This window comes from Varroa destructor, unplaced genomic scaffold (genome assembly GCF_002443255.2).
Source record: "Varroa destructor unplaced genomic scaffold, Vdes_3.0 BEIS01000005.1, whole genome shotgun sequence".
Taxonomy (NCBI): Eukaryota; Metazoa; Arthropoda; class Arachnida; order Mesostigmata; family Varroidae; genus Varroa; species Varroa destructor.
The window spans coordinates 30,835,276-30,859,659 of NW_019211458.1; the positions used below are offsets into that span (position 1 = coordinate 30,835,276).

The 24,384-nt window shown below is 37.8% G+C and overlaps 2 protein-coding genes and 1 long non-coding RNA gene across 5 annotated transcripts; 1 reads left to right on the top strand and 2 right to left on the bottom strand.

Moving 5' to 3' along the window:
- Window positions 1-182: 182 nt before the first annotated feature.
- Window positions 183-3,187, bottom strand: Sumo (Small ubiquitin like modifier). Its single transcript, XM_086991138.1, has one exon. It carries the CDS (start codon window positions 2,746-2,748, stop codon window positions 2,458-2,460), a length of 291 nt encoding a protein of 96 aa, XP_086847264.1. The 5' UTR covers window positions 2,749-3,187; the 3' UTR covers window positions 183-2,457.
- A 473-nt stretch (window positions 3,188-3,660) lies between these two features.
- On the top strand, window positions 3,661-18,946 carry LOC147755556 (uncharacterized). The gene is made up of 4 exons (XR_015329192.1): window positions 3,661-3,800; window positions 4,096-4,227; window positions 6,347-6,423; window positions 18,503-18,946. It is a non-coding gene; the product is annotated as an uncharacterized LOC147755556 (long non-coding RNA).
- On the bottom strand, window positions 8,177-23,794 carry LOC111251556 (uncharacterized). Of its 3 annotated transcripts, none has more exons than XM_086991127.1 (12): window positions 22,568-23,794; window positions 20,626-20,754; window positions 18,933-19,024; window positions 16,189-16,299; window positions 15,505-15,626; window positions 15,159-15,317; window positions 13,160-13,405; window positions 12,543-12,740; window positions 11,963-12,037; window positions 11,529-11,615; window positions 10,770-11,005; window positions 8,177-10,192 (listed from the first exon to the last, which is right to left on the bottom strand). In XM_086991127.1, exons 2-12 carry the CDS (start codon window positions 20,749-20,751, stop codon window positions 10,091-10,093), a joined length of 1,554 nt encoding a protein of 517 aa, XP_086847253.1. In that variant the 5' UTR covers window positions 20,752-20,754; window positions 22,568-23,794; the 3' UTR covers window positions 8,177-10,090. The 3 variants fall into 3 exon arrangements, with proteins under 3 accessions (XP_086847253.1, XP_022663961.1, XP_022663963.1); XM_022808226.2 differs by lacking the exon at window positions 22,568-23,794 and adding an exon at window positions 21,473-22,086; XM_022808228.2 differs by lacking the exons at window positions 16,189-16,299; window positions 22,568-23,794 and adding an exon at window positions 21,473-22,090.
- Between the last annotated feature and the right edge of the window lie 590 nt (window positions 23,795-24,384).

Here is a 24,384-nt window from a genome sequence, read left to right on the forward strand (position 1 = left end):
AATGCAAGAACTATCAATTGAAGCATTAGAAGCCAGTACCTTTAATTCCCTGTAGTATAGGTATCTAAGGCTGTTGAAGTTCAACAGCACCACAAACTTGAACAAACGTGTAACTTGTAAAACAAGACGATCCTACTTCTAAAGCTAGAGGATTCAATCCTACAAAGTAGGACAGGCAAAGGTTAATGTTTCGTGTGTCGTGAGAACCAAATTTATTTTCCACCTCCTCGGTGTTCTTTATTTTCTCTTTGTTTTTTACTCAACTTTGTTTTTTATCTAGCCATCTCTTGAGACAGTACTCATATCAACGTCGTCACAGCAAACCATCATCATTAGTATTTAATATTCGTTTTCGCGCACCTCTTCCATTCTTTCGTATATTGGATACAACCTTAATTTTTTCCTCATTCCTAATAATGTCTGACGCCATAATTCTCTGTTTACACTTTAACCATATTATTTATTTTTATGTTTTTGTTGTCCTCTTTTATTACTCGATTATACTCGTCACTATAACAACGTGTGTTCTATTTCGTTCGTTTCAAAGTCTGCGCTACTTTTTCTTTATCATATAGCTAGTCCCAACGTCCTCCAACTTCTACCATCATGTTTTCCTCAACAGCTGTTCTCGTCCACACTTCCTTGCGATGTTGTCCATTGTCGTCCATAAGCGTTCCTCTTCCTTCTGTTTCTCTCTAAATACAGGGACATCACCACTGCTAGCAGCAAGAGCACCCAATGTTTTAGAGTGTACACATATAATTTTTTTTGTTCTATTATCCCTTACTCTCTTCGTTTATTGGTTTATGGTGACAGGCGTAATAATAAAATATAGTTGATGGGTATTCATATATGTACAGGTGTGTTTTTCGATTCGCTTTTCATCATCGTCCTTCCTCGGATGACTTCTGTTACTACTGCTGTTTCCACATAATTATCTCCTTTTTCATGTTTCCCTCAATAGCCTCACTTCTTCATCACCTTCTTCCCTTCCACTTCGTCGCACTTAGTATATTTCGTAGTAATTAATAATGATCATATCATTAATATATATATATATATATATATATATATATATATATATATATATAGTCAACGGCACCTCTTTAATCCTTATCATCGCCATAGGTTATAATTATCGCTGCTGTTGGTTGGTTGTATTTGGTTCTGATTTCTTTTCGGTATATGTCTAGGCGTGATGTGTTCGTGTGTAATGACGAGATATGGCGGCATTTTATCTTGTTTCCCATGTGCCTCTGTGATACTATCAAACCATGTTAGTATTTTAATAAAACGATATCTGTAGGTGTTCGCTGTGTCTGCAAAAAGGCTTTCTTTCATTTCTTTCTCTCAATATATATGTGTAAACATATAGGTAAGTCATTTTCCCGTTTTGGACTGGATATTACCAGCACGAGGGCGGTCTTGCTGCTTCTTCGGCGGTCTACAATGGCTGTTACTGTCCAGGAGCGGGAGCTATGTAATTTTTTGGTTGTTGCGATATTGATTTTTGGAGTTCGGCCCCTGTTGCTCTTGCTGCCGTGTTCGCTAAAACGTCTTGGCTGTTGTCGTGTTTGTCTTTCTCTACTTCTCCATTGTTTCGTTTTCAAGGCGACGGAGCTGAAGGAAGTTGAAGTAGAGCTGATTTGACGCCGGAATCTCTCACTACCACAGCCATCATGGCATTAGTACACATCACATACATCATACACATAAGAAAAGAGTTCACCAGCCTTACTGCGAAAAAAGATAGCTATAGTCGTAGATATAGTAATTAATTGCTGCAGGTTTGATGCTAAATATTTTTAGGATTCAACATAAACCTCAGCAAAAGCCAAGTACTCAAAGCTGGCGAACCAGATATCGTCACTTGACGTCGGACCTAAACTAAGGAGCTGCCCAACGTGAGGCGAAAACACTAAAAATTCTCATCACCTATTAACAGCTTGTAGTACAGCAGTTATTGCCGCTTTTGACTAATTTTGAAGAATTTCCATGAACTGTTATTTAACGGTTGATACGGGACGATAATAAGGAGCGACGTGTGCCACATCTACTTGATTTTTTCCTTACGGTACCTTACGTGTATGTATACGCATAGTTTGCTTAACTAATTCGATTCGGTTCAATCTGAGCGCTTCTTGTCGTTGCCGGTTGCTGGGAGCACTACAGGCGCCCAATGCTCACATAGGAGGGCAGATTCACTCATACACACACAAACGTAAAACGCTGTTCATACAAAGACCACGATGTGACCTGCTTAATAGGTGCCACCCGGCCTCGATGTGATGCCAAAATGACAGTTCTTAATGCTGTTCCTTCAGCCTCCTTCCTTCGAACGCCCTTATGGTTCCCGGTCTCCGCTAGCCTGAACGCCCTCGACACTGTGGTAGTTGTTAATAGTAAAATGTTTACCGCATCGTGCCGTTGTTTACATCATAGACAAACTGGTGCTTCTTATAACAGCACTATCCCACTGCCACCGACTTGCTGCTGAAACACGTCAATCGTGTCATCGTCCTCCATGTCCAACCCGGATGGAGTGTCTGACTCATTGATCGGCTGACCGTCGAAGCGGAATCGAACATTTTGAATGTTCAGTCCTGCACGATCACAGTACGTTGCCATCAGTTTGCGGAGCGGCGTGTGCTTCTTGATTTTGAAGTGGACAACACCCCCATCCTGGCCAACCACTTTCAGGTTGATCTGCTCAGCCTCGTTTTTGGCGTCCTTGTTTGCGTCAGACATGTTGGCTGACTATTTGTTGCTACGGATTAACAACTCCGGCAGGCACGACGATTACAACAAAGGACACAAGGTCCGATAGCTTCGTGCAAAAACAGATACCGCCGAAGTCTGCGAAGAAACGCTTTCGTTATTAGTCTGTTTTATTGTTACTGCTGTTGCCGTCACTACCCAAAACGTTACCGTTGCGAGGCAGGCGGATCGAGGAGGCAGCGAACAATCCGCGGCACCAATACCGAAAAGAAAACCTTAGCGTCTCGTAAACACTGCAATAGCTGGGTACAGCACAAAGTAACAAAACTGAATGGAAGCAAGAAACTGTCGTTGTTGCTGCTGTACTTTTTTCTTCAGTGGTCGCGACTTCGCAGGGCCTCAGACAGACCAAACCACTCGTAAGTCAACAGTGCAGACCAGCCACTTTTCGTGCACACACCGGCACAATGATGAGACTAAGTGTGGCACCAATATGGCGGCGTCGGAGCAGCCAGCGGCCGCGTACCAAACATTATTCGGCAATTCGTCAGGAACCACACCGTTGGCTCGGAATGGCCGGCCACCAATCGGCGATATTGCATGTACCACAAAAGAAGAGCGCGCGCAAATTTGAACTTGTGGCGCGAGAGCGACGATTAGAGCAACAGCGCAGCGCATGGCGCCAAGAGAAACAGCAGAATCAAAGCTACCGTCCGCTGTTCGATATCAGCGGAGTCGCCGCCAACCGAAGAATTTGTTCGCGTTTGATGACCAACATGTTCAAGCCCACCCAGATCGGTTTACCGGATGGTGCTTAGACTAGCTATTGGGCAAACGGAATCGACTCAGATAATGGTTTTCCGCAGTATAACATTTTTTGTTTTATTGCATATAAGAAACTTGTTTGTCGATGGAAGGTGCTGCATTAACCTCTTGGCGGGGTATAGCTCTACGTACACATATATTTCGATGGCTTCGAAGATGCGAGCGTAAAACCGGCTTAGTGCACGCGTCAGCACACACATTTCTTGAAGCAACTTGAATAACTTGTACTATCGGAAAAAGTTAATGTATAAAAAGAGGTACCAAAAAAATGTCCTAAAAATAGCTTGTGGATATTCTGCTTTGCAATGATATTGCGATTAGGATTAGGGCAGAATGAAGTTCACACGTCAAAGAAATGTTAGAAACCTTGTTGCGATGTAGAAGTGCGTATAATAAAGTAATTTAAAAGGAAGTGAACATTATCTTGATGCACAGTGGTATTACAGTCATTTTGTAACTGAAAGTTCTGAATGCCGGTTTTGTGTTGCCGGTTATCGTTCCCACAACTGAAGTATAAATTAGCGTATCGTTTCACACATGGTTTGCGTTTAGGAACTTCTGGCCGCATGACTATTAATGTACACGTAAAGCCTGTTCCTTTTCTAAAAGGACCGCCTGTAAAACCTGCGGGAAATGAGTCTCAAGATTTTATGCGGCAAAATGAAAAAAAGTGACGTCAGCAAGGTGAAATTAAATACTGGACAATATATCATGCTATCGTATTTTGAGCTTCAGTTGTTTTATGATTATAACTTTTCTATGATTTTCAGTGCCTTGGTTGGATTGGTTGCCTTTCGCTGTGACCACTTCTAGGCACTATCAATGTTTTATGCTTTAATTTTTTAAACAATATGTTTGCAAACTACCAGAAATGTTCTTAGGATTCGACTGAACGCGCTATTGGACACTATAAGTTATTTGCTCATTCAGAGAATTAAATTCTGTCAGCTTCTAAGTAGTGACGAAGCGTAATACTTTCGCTAATTAGTTATTAAAATTTGCGAAATAAAAAGAAGCTTATGAGAGAAAATCGGAAGGATATCTTTCATACGCGATCTGTCAAAATGAATTAGCAGGTTTCAGGCGTAAGAAAAGCACTTCTTAAGCAGCTTGAAAAAAGATACAACTGAATCTCTTGAGTAGAAGCATTAGCACGACGTCAGACGCTTGTCGTTGCATCGGATCATCCGAGGACGTCGAAACGTCTACCGTAGCAGTAAATGATCCTACACCTAAGAACAGAACGTAAGGTTTGAATAGACCGTGTTCATACTCGCGTAGGCCTGTGGGGGATAAGATAAATAAGGGGCAATAATGACGTAACATAAACGTTAAATTGCCAAAAACCTCTGGATAAATAAAACTATTACTTTAATTATAATGTAAGACAGACAGCAAAAAAGCAAGATATGCTTAACCTGAACTCGAATTCATAAATATCCCGCCTTACGCATAAAGTGGTATGGAAGTTTTCAAATGTCTATTCTTTGGCCTCAATACAGCTATGAACGTGACGAAACTACTAAGTATAGAAAATGAATGGGTCAATCGTACGGAGATACTAGAGAGTGCAATTTTGGAATATTTTGCAAATCGTTTCACTTCACGTGTCGTTGGTAGTAATATAATATTTATAGTATCCTAATCATAATAAAATGCCGCTAAATTTTACTTCAAGATAGCTTGAGTGGTATAATGCATGCACTAGATATACATTTTCTAGAGTTAGCAATTAAGCGATACGGCTAACTTAAGAATAAAACATTAGACTGGATGGGGTATAAAAGTAATTTAAATGTTACGTACGAATGTCAATACGTTTCGTAAAAACCTGTCTTCTCCTAACTTGTTCTGCTTATATAGCGGAAATGCATAATATCAAAAAGAGTTTTAAATCCGTTTAACTGGAGAACTGTGAAAGTAGCTGCCTAAAATATGTTTAGAAAATTTACTATGCTATAGACGCATTAGGATTCCTTAGATGCATTCGGCTCCATGTGTATAGTTATATGTATTATTAAGTCATATGTTAACACTAAATTATCGACTGAGAATGTAAACTGGGTCATTATAATTTTTCTCACGGTAGCACTGTACAACATTCTCCCGTCTTTTGTGCAGTTGATCTTGCTAATGCTCCAAGAAATTAACAAATTCAATTAATCAGCTTCAGGATGCATTCTGTCAATTCCAAGCAGTGCCACGATTTGTGCAGGATTTATAGACAGGTGCTTTTTATGCGACACTTCATTAGTCTCACTATTTAGCAATTATCTTATTATGCAGCTCTGTCGAATACCGGCGTAAACTTCAATACTGCGTTCAATTTTAACGTTTGTCTAGAGAGATTTATTGGTAATTTGTAATTAGAACTCGGATATGAATAGGTTTCACAGTACGTAGATATTTCACAATATAGACAAGAGAGTTACTTAAAATGAGCTGAACGAGCGACCAGAGTACGTTATATAAGCAATAGATGCTTAATATTATACTAATTGTTCTCAATGTGCGCCAATAATCGCGTGCAAAGCTCTTCGTGTTTTGGGCGAGCTCAGTATTGTGAATTAATTAGCAAAAGCAACTAATAACAACTTTTTAACTGTGAAAAAAGATGAGGAAGGCAATATGTAGCTTCATCAAGTAATGATCAGTAGAGGTTGATAATGCAACGAGCATCGCTGTTAAGTGGATAATAGCAGTGACTAGAGATTTTTAGCGGAAGATATTATTCGGTATACTAGGAATAACATCCTGCGCAACACATTAATTAAGAATAATTTCATTTTCGTTTTGATGGCAGGCCTGCAACCGAACCAATATATATGGCGCGATACTGCCTACGCACTTCTCACACGGTCAAGCAGTACAGCAAGATGGGTAGACAATGCATGTTCAGTTTTTGTTGAATTGCTTTACTCATATGATACTCGCGTAGTTTTCCTAGCTGTCAAAGTTTTAACAAATATCATTAGTGGCGGGCAGGACTTTCGAGACACGTCTATAGCTCAAGGACATTGTGATTTACCGTTCAAATCTTGCCGTAAGCGACGTACACTAGGATATCCTGTAAAGTGTAGTTGGATGCATTAGCCAGCTAATCAATGACGCTAATGCCCTATGCTACCTGGACCTAATCGATGTTCAACCACAATTAATCAGCCATTTTGTAAAGCGCTAACCCTAAGGGCTGCTTTTCGAAGCACATAGTTGGCTTGCAAACTTTGACGCAACTTTTACGTTTAGCTAGTGGCCGATGTAGTTATTATTGGTAGTCTGGTATGACTACAATTTTTTTATGGCAGCAGTTAACGCATTAGATTTACAAACGATCCTTAGGCTGGCCTTGATCTCCAAGCCATGCCTATGCATAGGCAGTTATTACTGATAAAGATTCAGGTAAATAGCAGGCGTTTAGTGGTGTCGATACTCGCAAGCCTAGCAGAGGAACAGAGAAAATGTCACAGGCGATTATTGACACTGCTGGTGCCAATTCTGACAATCTTTTAGCAGGAACGATTTAGGCATCCTCGAAGAAACAATTCTTCCCGCCTTCAGGCTTCTATGCGCTTCGTGATATTTGTTTGAGCTGGAGTTTTTTTTTCTGCTCGTGGGCGTATTGAACGCAGCTAGCTCAGGGAAAGTCATAAAGGTAACCGCATTGAAATCAATAATAGGAACTAGAAATTTTTATAGAAAGAAACTTGTACATTGTAGACCTCCCAAGCTAGGCAAGCTCCTAGGGAGCGCAAAAACTATAGAAGAAAGAATGAATCTGCTTAAACGGTCGTATATTTAAACAAGTGTTATATACCGATGTTGAAAAGAGAGATTACTACAATCTGCAATAGACTTACTTGATATATATATATATATATATATATATATATATATATAACATTGTTGAAAAAATCCTCCAATGTTGATAAGGAAGTGAGTGTATTGTTATTGAATTTGCACAATATTCATAAATATCTTTTTTACATGTGATCGATATGAGTAAGAGCTTACTTCGTTTATATTTCGATGTGCGTTCGATTTTCTGTCCTTAGGAAATGAATAAATAGATACCCTGACCAATGGAAAACCAACGATTGTTATACAAGCTTAAGACAAACTAAAAATAAAGAAAATGCAGAACGGATGTACTATAGGCTGTTTGTATTTAAATAACCCTGATTCTACGTTAGATATATAATCTAGACTTTAAAGGAACTATGCTTTGATAAAGAGTGGAACATTTAAAAAATATTGCAGTGATCTAATCTCTTATAGGAATTCTCTACGGAAGAGATGTCATACATGAATATGGTATACCATATGAGCATACCATTGTATAGATTTACTATATTTACAATGGGAAGGGATAAGATCGATGCTCCACTTCAACAACATATATGGCTATGTCCACCTATAGGAACATGCATGACTACATTGTGGCTAAAATAAGCAAAAATGTTTAAGCTACGTTTATTTTTAATTATCGCTTTTTCTACTAGCTAGAATACGTAAGCTTCCCATACAGTTTATGTTTCTCATCAATCTATACGAATAAGAGCCTTTCTGTCAATCATCCAGTAGATTCTGAAAAAGCCTTGAATTACTGTACATTTAGCAATTACAAATTTCACAATAGACTTTCAAATGCTGTCAGTTTTATTTACGACATGGTTATGTGTTAACGGCTATGACGCCTACGGCTTTAATCTCAGAATGTTTAATAGATCTCGCAATAAAATATGTATACAAATCAGTGCAGTTACCTTAGACAGAGCAAAGGAATGTGGGATTAAAATCAAATCACTAAGTTGGCTAGAGCCATTTAACGGGTCGAAAAACAATGTAAGGTAAAACAATGATATTTTAATAAATTTCAGATGTACTCTTTTTGATGCTTTATGGACGCACGCTGGCGCTCTGGGAACATCGTAACAGCTGTGTACTAGTAACTGCATTACTAACCTAATCTAATCCCTATATTAATGGCCTGTTTGAAATCAACGACGGAATGATACGTTATGTCATCCATCGTTTTATTCAAAGTATAAAAACTAATGTATGACACAGATGGTGAGAATACGGGAACTGAAGCCGCTGCTCGATGCTATCTTTCTCGATCCAGGCCATGGTTGAAGCGTGGCGGTGAGGTCGTGCGTTGTTATCAAGTAACTACACTGTACTGTCGAATACAACCTTACACATTTATAAAATTATTCAGGAATTCAAGATTCTGGCAGCTATGGTAGTGTTGCTCATTTGCTTGATACTCATTGGCCCCAAGAGTATCACCAAAGCCGCCTTCCCTCTTGTTCGATGCTATTTTTTTGCCTAATCTATTTCTGGTAATTTTTTTTGCGATTAATCGTTTTGCACATCTTCCTATCGACCATAATTTTAGTCCTCAAGGTGTACTTTTTAGCATTTTGTTTGGTAAATTCTTTTGCGTTTATAGGCCCGCCGTTTTTAAAGCGCTATTTACCAAGCTATTTGTTTATAGCCGGGCTACGTAAAAAGCAATCATTACCATTAATCTGCCCGAATTACCCGTGGACGTTTCGGAAATTATATCGGGTTTAAATTTAAATGCTTTCTGAATAACTTATTAGCTACAAAATTTTTATCGACATAAATTGTAACTTTGCTCAAGATTGTCGGATTTGGAAGTTACATGATTCATGGCGGGGACCGTTCGACTCACATTTAGACGAATAATTTTTTTGACTGTTGTAGTAGACGCCATATATGCCGTTAAGGGTTGAATCCTTTTATTTTCATGCCCGCTGACTTTTAAGCGCTTCACACTACAAGCACGTTTCATTATGATGCTGATCCCTGCCGATCTGAATTAAAGTCATGTCATGTGTGATATGCATCACTTCGCTAAGTTGGTTAATTTGCTGAAATCTAACTAGCGAATTTGAAGTTTCGTTGGTTACCAAGATATAAAAACATGAGAACTGATGCCTTAGAGAAAAAAACGCATATAATTTGTGTATGAAGTTCACTACTACAAGGAGATGGTCAGGAACAATGTGCTAATACCGTACATCCCTTCACACCAATAAAACACCTATTCATATTACTATGTACAAAATATTCATTTACATTAATATGTAGTAGTAAGTGAATGCACCCCATTATTATAGTACGGCATTGATTATGCCCATGTCACTTGGTTATTTTGCACTGGCCTCTAATAATGTATGTTCCTGATTGGCTTTTATCTTACTGAACCGGCATTTTTTACGACTTCAGCTTCCAAGCAGTACAATACCGGGCAAGGGCAGCTAAATATTTTAGTCAAGCATAATACTGCATTATCGAATTAGCTTCTTAAGCATTTTTATGCGATATTTTGCTATGAACAAAAATCCACAATATGCATAATCTATTTACTCATATTTTGCATTGTAAAATCTTTCAAAAAAATATTCATGTGAATGAAGCAGTACGAACGACGGTCTTAGTAACATTTTCCAGTAAAGCTCAAGTAAGTAAGTAAGATTTTATTGCTGATACCACGTCGTCTATTTAGCCAACAGATAAGTTAAATATACGTGAAGTCGCGGCGTGGTACGCTACGAATTTCAATGAGATGTGTTAGGTCAATAGTTGGAGCCATGGCATCCTCCAGAGTCCGGAAAGGTCGCTGAAAATATAAAAATATGAATTAACTTGAAGGCTTAGTTATTTCCTACAGGGAGGCTGTAGTAGTTAGTATAGAGGACGATTAGACAATCGGTCGTTTTCAAAAATTATAAGGTTTACTGAAAAAAAAAACTTTGTCGGTCGGACCGGAGCTGTTTTCAAGGCATAGATACATTTTGACTAATGCAATCTTATTTGTTAGGATAGACTTAATCCCTATCCTAGGCCTCTTTTTTGTGGCTTCATTCAATAATCTGTCGTTTATTTTATCTAATAACAATAGCAATACAGGTTGAAATACTTGCCTACTTACTACATACTTTTTATTAAAAAATCGTGTTAATTTTCGCAAATCTGAACGTTTCTTGTATAAATAACAGTAAAAAAACAGTAAACAGAAATAATGAAAGCAAGTATTCATTTTAACATGTAGGTATTATAAATGTTACATATATGTACAATGGTGTATAATGTGCATATATGGTGCCAGTATTTTTTGTATGAAGCATTCAGTTTCTATCTACAAACTTGGAAGTTGCCGCGCTAAGTTGTTATAATTAGAACCAAAAAAATATTACCGATGGTGTAGCGAAAACCTGAACCGTTCTTTCAAGTTGTTTGCTACTGGTTGAATGGCGACTGCGTTTTTTCGGTGTTGACGCTATATCAATTGTAGCAAAACGTTTGATGATTGTGTTGCTGTTGTAGGTTTCGTTGTTGCTTAGATTGTTCCTCTTGGCGCATTTACTATCCGAGTATGTCGATCTATGTGACGTTGACGAAGGAGACTCAATTTTTCGCCTCAGCTTTGATACTGGGGGAAAAAAATGCCGACGAAGTGAGAAGACAGAATTCGTGAATGGTACTACAAAAATAAAACTATTAATATATTTGTCATCCTTTATATTTTGCCTACACAATTCTGTCTGGGAGATGGGGTGTTTTTCTTTGTTTCTAAAACTGAATATCACAATCTACCACAGCTTCAACTTGAAATTAAAACCACTAATTTAATCCGAAATATTTTCTTTGCTCTGCAAGTCATTTTCTTGATAGCAACCATCCGTGAAGCGAGATTAATAGAGGGAGTCTCACTAAATTTTGGTTAAAACATGCCACATCTAAAAATAACGAAGTTAAATTTCAGAACAAAGTCAAAGCTTCCTGCAAGTGCAAAAATAAAATTCTACCAGCGGAATGTTGGACCAGATTTTTTCAAGTAATATATCGAATTAGTAACGCTTTCGAAGCTGAAAGATGTAACTATATAGATTTTTTTGTGTATTTTATCAATCAAACTGAATTTTTAAAATATGAAATCTTAAGAATGCACGTACATATTCCTAATTCGCGAAGTCGTTTCTGGCTTGGCGTTTCAGTAGTGTTGCCTGGAGATGCTAGCGTCGACAGCCGACTCAAAGAGGCTGAAACAACATTTGCCAAAAAAATCACTCAAATATTTGGTGAAGCGCAACTTCTGTGCTACTTCAACTTCACATAGAAAAAATATTCAAATTATTTTTCTCAAATTGATGTTCTCTCGTTTCACTAACACATTAGGACGGATTCACTACGATTTTTTTTACTGTTTTTAGCCAAAAAAATGTAAAGTTGCGCTGCAGTGCAGACAAACTCTATTACATTCCGTGTGTGTATGTACTAATGAGATTTGTGGGCCAAAAAACCTGCTAAGCTTGTCATCAGAAATTGTGACACAATAATCCAGTGCGTAATTGCACACTGTCATTTCCAAGGCAAATATGCTCCTTACCAAGTGTTAAAGTGCCCAATTTATTTGGGGCTGTCTTCTTATTACTCTTTGGAGTTTGGGGTTCACTCGAAGGCGCTGAAATGGACAAGAATTCGTTCACAAAAGGGGCCAACTGTGAATTTTTTGATCATAGGTAGAATTTTCGGAAGTAGATTGAATCGTCCGATTAATCATATAGATGTCCACTCCCAAAGAGCAATTTTTAGATTGCTACGTTTTCCGTTAGAAAATTCCGTGCTTTGTTGTACCATAATTTGACACCTTTACATTAAAACTTTACCCGAAAAAAATATTCCGGTGTGAAACTATAATTTGCTTTACGTAGATTCTTTATCATTACTCGTATCCCACAAGATAAAGGACTTTTTCGACACCTCAACTAGGTACGTAAGTTCCTTTATCTCGTGAGTTACGCACCTACCTTTTATAGGCAATATGTCAACATAATACTACACGACATGCAACTTATTGTCTAATCCAAATCGACTTAATTTGTTATTGTTTATACAATGAATGGTAGATTCATGTTACGGCTTTACTATTAGGTTCTTATAACCATTTGTACTAGAGTCAAGATCACCTTGTATGGTTGGCTTTCCTTGAGCGACATTAAAAAATGTGTTCTCATCGGCCAGATCTGCGAAAACGTGAGTCTCGGTCGTGTGGTCAATTGTTTTCGCAGTTTCGCCAAGTTCCAGTTGGGTCCGCATATCGTCATTATTAAGTGATGATTGCGAAATAGAACTTGAACAACTTGGTGGATCGAAAGCCGAAGGTACTGAAATCGTTCACAAGCACAACAAAAACACAGAACAAAGAAAAGCTAACTTTATGTGTAAACGGTGTAAATAATAGGAAAGACATGGCAGAAATTCACGTTTTGAATCATTATCACGCATTTACTAAGTATATCGCGTGACAACAAAAGGAATTAACGCAAGCTAAATAAACCTTTGTCAAACTATTTTCTTGAAACAGCGAAGTCTTGATTTACATATGTCGATAGTATAACAATAGCTGGTAATTGGCGACGGCCCGTTTATAGGTAAGGGCGTTGTCTTGCTTGTGATTAATGTATATCTGCATACATTAATGTATGCTAATTTGTAAAAAAGACCGGCGAAGAACGTAAATAACATAAAAAATAATTGGCGTTAACATTTAATTTAAAAACATTGCGCATAAAGAACCACTTACTGTTGGCGAGGTCGTCTACGGAGGGCTTGCAGCAAGATATATCGCTATCATTTAGTCGCTGAAGGACTACACAACAGGAATTTTTCAGGGCATTGCAGAGGGAATCTTGGTCATGAGACCTATGTTCTGTAAGAACGTTTTCCGAAATAATACCCATATTACGTCGCCGCGTGCGGGAGCGGATCTCAAATGGGATACTATTACTTTCAGGTAAAAGAACACACTCAGTCAAATTTACTGCCTTATCTGAAACCAAAGGTAGACATATATTATAATAATAATTAACATTCTTATGATTATTTTTCCTTACAAACAAACGATACCCTAAATCCTGGTTTTTATGATAACCATCTTTTATACGCCATTGAAAAGCAGCTTGTTTTAATAATTTTTTCAAATTAAAAAAAATTTAGTTAGAGCTCTTAATTTGGTATAAAAATAGCATTTTCTAGGTACATTATTAGTATGTCAAAAAGCTGCCGAAACAATCCAGAGCATTGTATGACGTATACGAAAAAACAACTAAGATCCTACAGCTGACAGCATTACTCAAAAGGGTCTTGCTAGGTCCATAAAAAGTGGGTTCGATACAATAGGACGCGGTCTATCAAGAAGCTATTCACAGCACCATCATTTTAGGTCTTGCAACATAGAATGTGATAAGGTCAAGATTATGGCGATAGCCCACTGGCACAAAGGCCTTTTAGCGATATGAAATTTGCACCAACATTTAGAAACGAAAGCAATAACCAAAAATATTAATAATACGTTAGAGTCTAAGAGTACTTAGACGCCAACAATATTATTAGTGATTTATAAGTTATTTCTGGTTACGCTAATATAATCTTTATCGCGAATGCGATCAATCTTGATCATAAATTTCGGCTAGAATACACTATCGGCACACTCGCAACGCATCTGCCTGCTGTCCTAGTTGGACTAGTTAATTATTATTTGATCGTTCCGCTAAGTTACCTACAAAACCTAAGGACACGTGAGGAAATCTACATTCGATGTCGAACTGACCCACATCGTGTCGTACTAAATGTCAACCACCTGTAGCAGTGAACGGCACTATGAGACCTAAATTTCGGAATATTCTAAAAAACCTCTTGGAATGATTTCTTTTAATCAAAAGTTGGTTCGAAATATATCCCATCCAATAAATTTCCTTATTTTAAGTGTATTTCGCGTCCAAAGTCACTATAGTATAGTTGCTTGAGGAATGAATAATAGCCAAGTAGCCACACATTACACAGTTTAACTGAAAATACTGCACGTAAAAATTGTGTGTATGGCTACAGATTTCTGTTACGCATGGAATCAGCTATTAGTTGCTGGTGTATTTAGAATCTCAAAATATAAAATATAACGAAGAATGATGGGTTTAAACACACTTTTCATCAAATAAACGAAAGCTGGCGCTGAAATTCCGAAAAAAGAAAATCAGCTAGGGCAGACCGGACCGACAACTTCGACATTTTTCTTCCAAATTTCAGTTTCCAACATAATCTTGTTATATAATAAATTTCTGTGTCTAGACAAATATTGATAATCTTCATTGTCGTCGCGTCGTAATTAATCCAAATATCTATAGAACCTTAGTTATCTATATTTTGTAACAGTTGCGACGGTGTTTGTTTTATGCGCCATATATTTAAAAACGCAACCAAAATTTGTCGGGTTTCGAGTGGTATTTAATTCATTATTTGTCTTACGTCCATTTTTCGGCAATGCAGGGTTTCCTTGTCTCTACGTGCGTAAGCGTAAAGAATGGCTACTGTCATGCTTTTACTTTCTTTAAGATTATCATTATCTTATAAAGATAAAAAGCGAAATCACAAAAAAGGCTATGTGGTTTTCTCCGCGGGATAACATGATTGCGTCACTCACACGCGCGTCATTTGGAAAAATCTGAAATTAAGTAGAACATTATTTTGGACAGTATAACTCCGTTCTAGAGGCAAAGATAAATATATTTTGTAGTTATTTAGCATACCTGCATCCTCTATGAGAGTAAAATCTTTGTCGTCAACATCAGACGTCGACTCGGAATCCACAGTATCGTCCTGATCCAGCGTGGTTTCAGAGACAACGGACGCTTCGTCTTCTGACGAACTTTCGTAGTCATCGTCAAGGTCTGGCCACTCGTTCTCATCTGTGTCAACCATTTTTAGCAGAAAAAATATAGATTAGAAAGCATTCTGACCGCCCTGAGTACGGCTCCCGCTGAAATATTGAATATAACATTTAAAATTAATTTAAATACGCATACACTGACGCTGGCTAGCTTAGTTTATATAAGACAATATCGACCATGACCCACCAGTAGATATAATACTGACCATTTAGGTCTCGAGCCGTACTTTCATGAATCTCGTCGGGAATTTTGCGAAGCTTTTTGCTTACAGCGAGATATTCCTGCAGGGTCTCATCCTCACTTTTTTGCTGAATTGACTCTTTCAGCCTGATTTCATAAGTACCAAATGGAGAGCACGTCAGTGAGATTCTTTTGTTTCATTTGCAGATGCATTATATTGGAAAGACACATGCTGCAGGTTAGTTTACGCGAAAACTCAATTTAGCTCATTTTTCATTTGAGTGTGACGGGGGTATGCTGCTTCTAGATCCGAAAGGTGATACCTCTTTAAGAAATATATTTTTGGGGAATGACTCTCAATAATTGATTTTAAATAAATCTCTTGAATTGAAAGACATGATCAATGGTTCATTAATTATTGGGATACAAGTAACGAACCTGTTATCTGCCTCAAATATTTTTTGAACTAAAAATCGAGTTGAGCTTACTTCAATTCAAAGTAAACTAGTAGGCAAATCATATAGCTCTATTCTCCAAACGTCCTTCAAAAGACGACAGTGCATCCTTTTTGTTCTCAGAGTTTGGGGAAAAGAAATTTCCCAGTACCAGTATTTCCACTAAAGCCTGCATTATAAATAGAAATTAGGGCCAAGTCTTTTCTGAAAAAATATAAGGCAGACATGGCTAAATAATAGTATCCTTTACTGACCGATTGAATACATCGTCAGAAATATTCCTAACTAATGGGAGTTTACGTTGACTACGACGAAAACAGTTGTATCGACGGCGTTCAGGGAAGTTGTCTGCTTCCTTCTGAGATCTGTAATGGAACAACGTAAAATCTTTTAAATCTATCAGTTCTCGGTGGAGGACGAAGACGACTAGCTGTTAGCTCTGGCGTAGAGTCGTAAATTTTAAATGAATCAATAACTTGAGGCCGCTGTAAGAGGTGAAAGGCAAACAGATTAGCAGTGGTGACATGATGGCCGATGACGTTATGAGTGTTCTAATTGATGTAGTGCTGCATCTAAGTGATGTAGTGCATCTCATTGTAGAAATAAAGCCCGTAGTGACCAATGGGATGACTTGTTGTTAAAAAACACTTGTTTGACTGCGGAATCCTCAGCCAGAACCTGACTGTGCGTTACACATCAATTAGACCTTGAAGAACATAGAACGATATTGATGTTTCTATATAATATATATATAGGTGTTCAGGACCTGAGGTCTATCACGATTATAGGCTAATTATTTCGATTTCTCACATGATATGTATTTGGAAACTTCCGGATTTCCATCTTATGTATTTTCGAAGCTTTGGGGTGTCGTTGGTCGTTTCGAAAAACCTCAACATTGACTTACCAAGCTAAGTGGAACCGTGAGTCGACGGAGCCCGAAATTCTGAGTATTCCTTTTTAAGTGAAATTGGTATCTTTACACCATATGTTTAATTTAAACGTCAGGCTCTCCACACCTCTGATGGACGGCCGCGCATATTTCCTAATTATCATCTGAGAGGACCTAGCCCCAGACAGTGCAGTCTAAATAAGCATGCAAAAGCCTTAGCTGGAGAGGCTTGGTCATCTCTTCTGTGAGGCCCTTTAAATAAGCCTAGGGACACCTGCTCAATTTCATCGCACGTCTTTAAACGCTAGATAGATGGCTGCGTCTTCAAATGGGCTATGACAAAAAACGCCGTATTTGTGTTTTGTCAAATTTCAGGCTGATATTGTGGTACACGTTTAAGAACATCGTCGCCACCCTAAAGCCCAAAGAAATATACTGGCATTTCGGGGCATAGTGAACTGACACATGTTTCCTGCAGCTACTGCTACTATTACCCCTTAACGAAAGCTGACTCGTCAACGTTAATAGCTCTGTTTAAGCTAGCTCGTTATCGTGACCGACCGCTTATAACAGTAGATCGTTCGCTTATAAATTGTGAGCAGCGGGCTTATAGTTGAACGTCGGTACCCTGCCTGATCCAGACGATCTTTTCCTTTTTGCCTCCGTTAATGCAGTCTTGCACTTTGGCCAAGTTTCCTCACTCTGACCTAAATTTCCGAAATATTTAATAATCTCGAAAATCGATTTTTTCTTCTAGCCAGTGATAAATGCCGACTGCGGCGCGACTTTTCGTGCATCGATGAAGTCGACAAAAGCTACTTGATGCTTGATTATAGCTGACTCATTTACGGGAAACTCGAGTCTTCAACAGTCTTCAAGCAGGCGATAGATTACCCGGTTTCCAGTAAGGATAAACAAGTGTAACCTGGACACAAAAGTCGATTTTCTGAGCTCCCCGCCAGTGAAACGTTTCAATGTCACATTTTTGTTTATCTGTGTATATGTTCTGCCAAACTTCACTGTGGAAGAATAATATTCATCATTCTCAATATGTCCGTGAGTTGGTGCTTAGCAAAGCATAGCACGAAATGAGATGTTGCGAATCTGGCCGTGATACCAGATGCTGAAAACTCATGTGGTGTGAACCACTGTCATTATGTACTGGACAAGTAAAACCAGTACATTTGAGTACCCTTCGTCCACATACCACTTTTTTTTTCACAGACGAGCTCGCTGAATCCACAGTAATGGAAGCCTGTCAAACTTGGATTATGCAAGCTGCGGTCTTCCACAGATATCCATCTAGGGCTCGGTATTTCATCTACAAGCGACCTCTTAGGGTTAACCTTTTCGGTTATATCTTCGGCTAGAATAAATTTTTTTGGACTGACAAGGTTAACAAGAACAAGTTTTTGTGAGGCCAGATATAGTCAACGAAATGTCATGTTAAAAAAGGATGGGAGACCCCGTCGACCTTCGTGATCAAAACATACCGAGCTCTGTTCTTGTCCATTTTTAAGTATGGTCTTCACTGCTATATTATTAGCGGCGGAACCTATTAGATCCACGCACCGCAAGTACAATAGAATACCGCTTTACGGCTCGTTTTGGGTCTGGATAGAAGAGGCTCTAATGTTACAATTCTAGCTACAAGTGTAACTCTTTTTTCTTTTCAGGTACGTGGAAGATACACTGATCAACAGAGCTAGAACGCTAGAAAGTCCATTTAAGCTAAAGACAAATTGGAGGTACGTATGTGCACTGAAGGACTTACGAAGTGACACGTAATGGCACTAGTCAGTAACTTCGACATAGTTTCTTTTTGCTGGAGAGCATGAGAACATATCTCATCTAGAAGTTATGTTGAATTGTGTTAATTGGCGAGCTATTAAAATGAACTTGCCTCTAAATCGTTTTACCTGTAATAGACGCGGTTAAACAACATATGGTGTATACAGAAACGTAAAGCGGAATAAAAGCTGAGGTTTTGAAAGGAGAGACTGGATACTTTAGGAAGATTGTCGTACTCGTTATAAAGATAAATGTGTTCCTTAAATGTTCTGCATGAATATACTATATATGTAGACGTTCCAGTATAAGACGTACCTGAACTCAATGATATCGTTAAGGTCACTGTGAATTGTCGAAGAAATTTTCCGATCTGGTAGTCTATCATGTTTGGCTAGATGGTATAGGTGCTGAAATATGTAAAAACACAACTAAATTTACGTCCTTAACCTAACATCAGGACGACTTGTTTTCAGTGTAATAATTTAGATGCAATTGGATAGCAAGTGCAGGTTTCCTTGACCCGAACACGTTAGAAGTTTGATCATGTTATTGTACTACTTTCGTTTTCATTGAATTATTCCTCATGATCCTCACTCAGTAGAGTTGTTCCGTTACTCTAATATTCATCTCCTTGATTAGATTGTTCAGTTTCGCTGTTTTAAATGTTTCTATTTTTCGTTTTCCTCGGACCCTGTAACAGTTAGCTCGTTCGTTTGTGTGAATTATCATATGCTTTGATTGCAAAAAAGCTCTCACTTGAAGCATAGTGCTTCAAGCACACCTTATGGTTACGTTTTTCAAGTTTAAACTGATCTCAATTTTCAAAATTTCATGCGAGAGTTCGCCTACTAGAAAAGCTAGGTACGTAAGCGGTCGCATGATAATTTTAAAGAAATTTTCAATAGTTTTCTAGCAAAAACATCATATTGGACTCTGTGGCAGAAAATGAACCGAATTAATTTTTCGAAAATCCAGTTTTGTGGTTTTCGTATAGAGCTATTTATATATATATATATATATATATATAACCAAACTATTTATACAATTAAATTAAATGTCTCTCCAACTTTCAACCTTTGTTGATGTAAATATACGAAAAGGTGCTCGTTTCTTCAATTAGCAAGTCTAAAAAGACTTAAATCTCTAACGTTTGAACGAAATAATATAATATTGTCGTCTCTCAAGGGTACTTTCGAGTTCGAGTTCTACTAAAACCAGACTGCTATAATTACAAGGCTGCCATCTTGCATTATCGAAATATGAAGTAGTCCGTTTCTTCGTTAATTTATCAGGGTTATCGTTGCCTTTAGCCGAATGATAAACTACGTTCTTGGAGATGTTAACCTTGTACCGGCATTGACCTCAGTTATACTCCCGCAATATCATTCCCATCCTTCGAGGCACATACCGGCATTAATTTCTATCAATTTATCTTCGTTTTCCCCTACGATTTAAGTTATGCACCACACCGGACAAAGACATGGAATACAACCCGTCGGTTGCAAAAATAAATGTTTCAGACTTTTGTTATATAACATAACACAGGTCTGGAACACTTATTCTTGTAGTAAGCGTACCCAGCACGAAAACTGTGTTTAAACTATATTGAGTGAGAAAAGCTATTCGGTTATGGGTATTAAGGAATGACTGTACGGTATTCGACGTGACCTCTATTACAAGTACAATTAGGATATTCACCTCCACATAGGCAATATAATGCGGTCAAACCATAGTTAAAGGGGCCATTGGAATAAGATTAAAGAAATGTGAGAATCTACACTTTGTCCTGTGGACGAATAGTTTTTAAACGTATTCTGTCGCCTGTCTAATAAATATTTTTATCAGCTAAATTTAAATACAAACTGTGTGATGACTGGTTATTCGAAAGTACGTATACTTTTGACTTGTATCAGTTTCAACGAATCAGTCTGAAACATCATAAGCATTATAATCAAACACCTTTGGAACTACTTCACATAACAGTAAGAACCAGGTAAATTATACTTACCTCTAGAAGTGATTTATTTTTTCTCGGCACTTTATTTGCCTTTTTTCGAAAGTTTAGTTTTAATATTCTTCGCGATGCTGTGATTTCCATTGTGGGTGGGAACTTCGTGAATGACGCCGCAGTCATCAGCTAAATAAAGTGAGTGTTTGCTTAACCCAAGTAATTGTCATTTTGATTTCATTCAATTAATATATTTAATTATTATCCCATTTAGTAAAGAGGTGAAAGATACAATAGGTTGGTCAGAAAATAGCTACATTTATTTAGCTATAAATACTGCCAACTTCAATTTTTGTTCAAATTATGTAGCAATTACTCTCTTAAACGATTTGCTGATATAAACATTTTTAAACACTTGCCTGTCGTTTTGAATTATTAGCCCACCAGGCCGTACTGCATGGACTTGAACAAGTAATCGGAAATGTTGCGAATATACTTTTATTCAAAGCTTTTCAAAATTTTTTAGGTTCTATTCACTAGAGCCTCATGGAGTCCTTTAACTCTTCAGGGTTTTTTTATAGACAATCTTTTTGTAGACTTAGCTTGATGGGCTGTTGAAGCCCGTTTCATCCGATATATAACCTAACTTTTTTATTCAGATGTTTATTGAATTCAAATCAGAGATCTTACACTCATTCTACTAAGAGGTAGCATTCCATATGTACTTTCGCAATGACTTTCATTCATCCCAAGTTACCGCAGTCTATAAATATCATCTTAAGCTGTAATGTATAGAACAGTATCGAGGTTCACATTGTTCATTGATCCTACGACAAACTTTAACTTCAGTCGCTTAATTATTGAAACTAACCAATCCACGATTTTTTTTTTCTATATGTTCTCTTACCATTCACAAGTCGAACCAAGTTGATTTGGCAACGAGTACCACACGTAACTCCAATGGGGTATGTTCTACATGAGGACTGTACTACAATACCGATTTACTGTGCTATGCAAACACTAAAAAGTGCCACAATAACATTTTAAAGTACTATAATAAGACATTCGCACTGGCCATAGAAAGCCAAGTCGTTTTTTGTAGCAGTTAAGCAAAACACAAATCCATTTGCCAGCATGCGAAATTTTGGGCGCCAAAAAGTTTATACCGGCTTACGGGCATCGCTTAGCACTGTTATCACGATCCAGAGTCCGTGGCCTAGTTTACTGTTTTAGCGCCGTACAGATGGGCCCGTGCTCATGTGATCCACTAGCAGGGAAGATCATGTGTACAAGCGCGCCTATTCAAATTGGGAGAGTGTTGCTCTTTTCAGAGCCAGAACGCGGCTAGGTTCAAAAGTCGCTAGACTGGTGTGTGACTTTACGGCATCCAAGACACGGCCAAGATTTTCTTACATGTGATGGAAAAAGGTTTTAATTCGGATTTAGTTGAATTACAACTCGCGCTGCCTCCGAAAGTTACAACAAAACAAAATCATTACAACATCAACATGCTGACAGCCGACCATACACAAAAGTCACAGTGCAATTGATATTTGAAGTTAATTAGTTAGTACATAAATGAAGCCATCATTGTAAAATTTCCCTTCAAAAGATTTCTGAAGTTAAGCAGACCGTTGTAGTGAGAATTCTGAAACAATAAGTCAACTTCTAGTGGCGACTGAAATTTCCACTCAAACATATAGCCTGAAAAAATTTTACGAAAAATTCCGTTTCGCAAAAAGAAAGCCAATTATATGTGTTATGCTAATTGGTTGTTATTACAACAGATGTCAATCGTAGTGTGACAATAGCTTGCACACAAGACGACGACCGAAGGCTAGTTATTTGCTTGAAATGTGTTTTGGTGTTACACATGGGACTGTGTAATGAACATTCAAGTTAGTCAGACGCTGCAATATAACGGTAGAAGCAGCACTGATAGAGAAAATCTTGCATTATTCATGTGTGATCGAGCTGACAAGTGAAGTAAAGCATTACTTACTGTATGGTGAATATGATAAATGCAATTATAAAGTATCGTTCGATATTTTACGGCTCTAAACACGTGTGCGATATCGTTACGGTACTATACATTTGCTACTAAGTATGGCGCTAAGTATGGTGCGTGATAAACATTACTCTTATATTTACCGATGTTTATGACATCGCGACACCTTTTTTCGTGTTCTAGATATGTGCTTGTATTCTTTGAAATCTGAGTCCGTTCATTCGGAGATCGACACTCGGAATTTCTACAGGCGGGTTGCAATAAGCCACAGGAAATGAAACAATTCGAGTAGTTTACGAATATGAATTCAAGCTTGGAACTAAAATGCCAGAAACAGCTCGTCATATGAACTGTGTATTCGGTACAGAATCCAGTATTAGGTATACTGGAAGCTGGAGGTTCAACGAATTCCGGGACGAAAACGTAAGAAAATAAGTCTCGTAGATATGCGAAAACGTATAACGAGAGCTGTGGTGGAAGCCAACCCATTTTAAAGAGCACTCTGTTAGTACTCAGGCTTAATATTCGTAAGCATTCGATATTTATTGACAATGGTCACGTAAACTACGTCAAACATAATTAGGCACATGGGTGTCGTCTGATTTGAGCCGAGATTAAAAACATACTAAAGTAATGACGTATTTTTGACCGAATTGTGATTTCTGATGAAAAATTAACTCTCTGCGACAATCGCAGACGGTTACATATGTTGGCAGATGCAACTAAATTAATATTATTACCTTAAAGCAAACGTATAGCTGCAGTTGCTTATTGGATCTGTTCTATGGTTTGGAGTAAGTATTATTTGTAAGCATTGTACATAATTGTAAGCACTAACTCGACCACTTCGGCTGAAGTGTACTGTTGACAATTAAAAAAAATAATGAAAAAACTTAGCGTTAAGCAGCCAAGGTTAATGTACCACTTCAATTGTACCAGAGCGCTCGGTCTCACACCAAAATGAGAAAAGTGCAGGATCCACAGTTGACAGTTCTCTGTCATACACCATACTCACGGGCCATTATTGCTACATAGCATCAGTTTTCCAAATCTCGACAACCTCTTGATAAGAAAATTGTTCATGTTTAACTTGTCGCTATTACCTTTTGATACATTATAAGTTCTCGTAACCAAAACTATTAGACTCGCGGGATTACCAGTTGCCATCCAAATGACAAGAGGTCATATACTATAAACGTGCGCACTTTTCTGAAAATAAAAGAAGCCTAAGCCTTTAAAGGAACAACTCTGTTTTTTTTTGAAGTTTACTGTGTCACCTTTTAGAGTGAACAACCTATTGTTGTTTCTAGCTTCCATCTTTCTTGACATTTAAAAAACCGCTAGTAAATGAGCGCTGAAAGGCAGTGATTAACGAAATGCATTATAATGTGTATGCTCAAACGTGAGACGAACTTTGCTACTTAAAAAACAACAAATTTGACATTTCTGAGGGAGATGAATCGATGACGCGTTAGTGAAGAGAGCTGGCCTCCATTCTAACATGTTCTTTAATGTATAAATGAAATCGATAGTCATTAATACGACTCAGAAGTGTTCATTGCCAGAACATGTGCATTCTCCCAATAATAACTAATAGGCACAAACGACTCAAATAGGCCTATGATCATGGTCAAAACGACTTTTTTCGATAGAATCACAAGCGGTCACCATGTAGTATTCTAAAATATCTAAAATTACATCAGCTATTAACCATCAGGTTCTGTCACCTAAATGCTGCACTTAGTAAGGACTCCGACATTTCTACTATCTATACAAATATATGCAGAAGCTGTAAAATGAAAATAACACTA

What these genes read in the sequence shown, in the direction of transcription:
- Sumo (XM_086991138.1), bottom strand. Translation starts at nt 2,748, where the DNA reads ATGTCTGACGCAAACAAGGACGCCAAAAACGAGGCTGAGCAGATCAAC.
- LOC111251556 (XM_022808226.2), bottom strand. An exon ending in TACGGCTCGAGACCTAAATG is followed by an intron (nt 15,318 to 15,504) that starts GTCAGTATTATA and finishes TGGTTGACACAG; the next exon opens with ATGAGAACGAGTGGCCAGAC. An exon ending in AGGAAAGCCAACCATACAAG is followed by an intron (nt 12,038 to 12,542) that starts GTGATCTTGACT and finishes TGTCCATTTCAG; the next exon opens with CGCCTTCGAGTGAACCCCAA.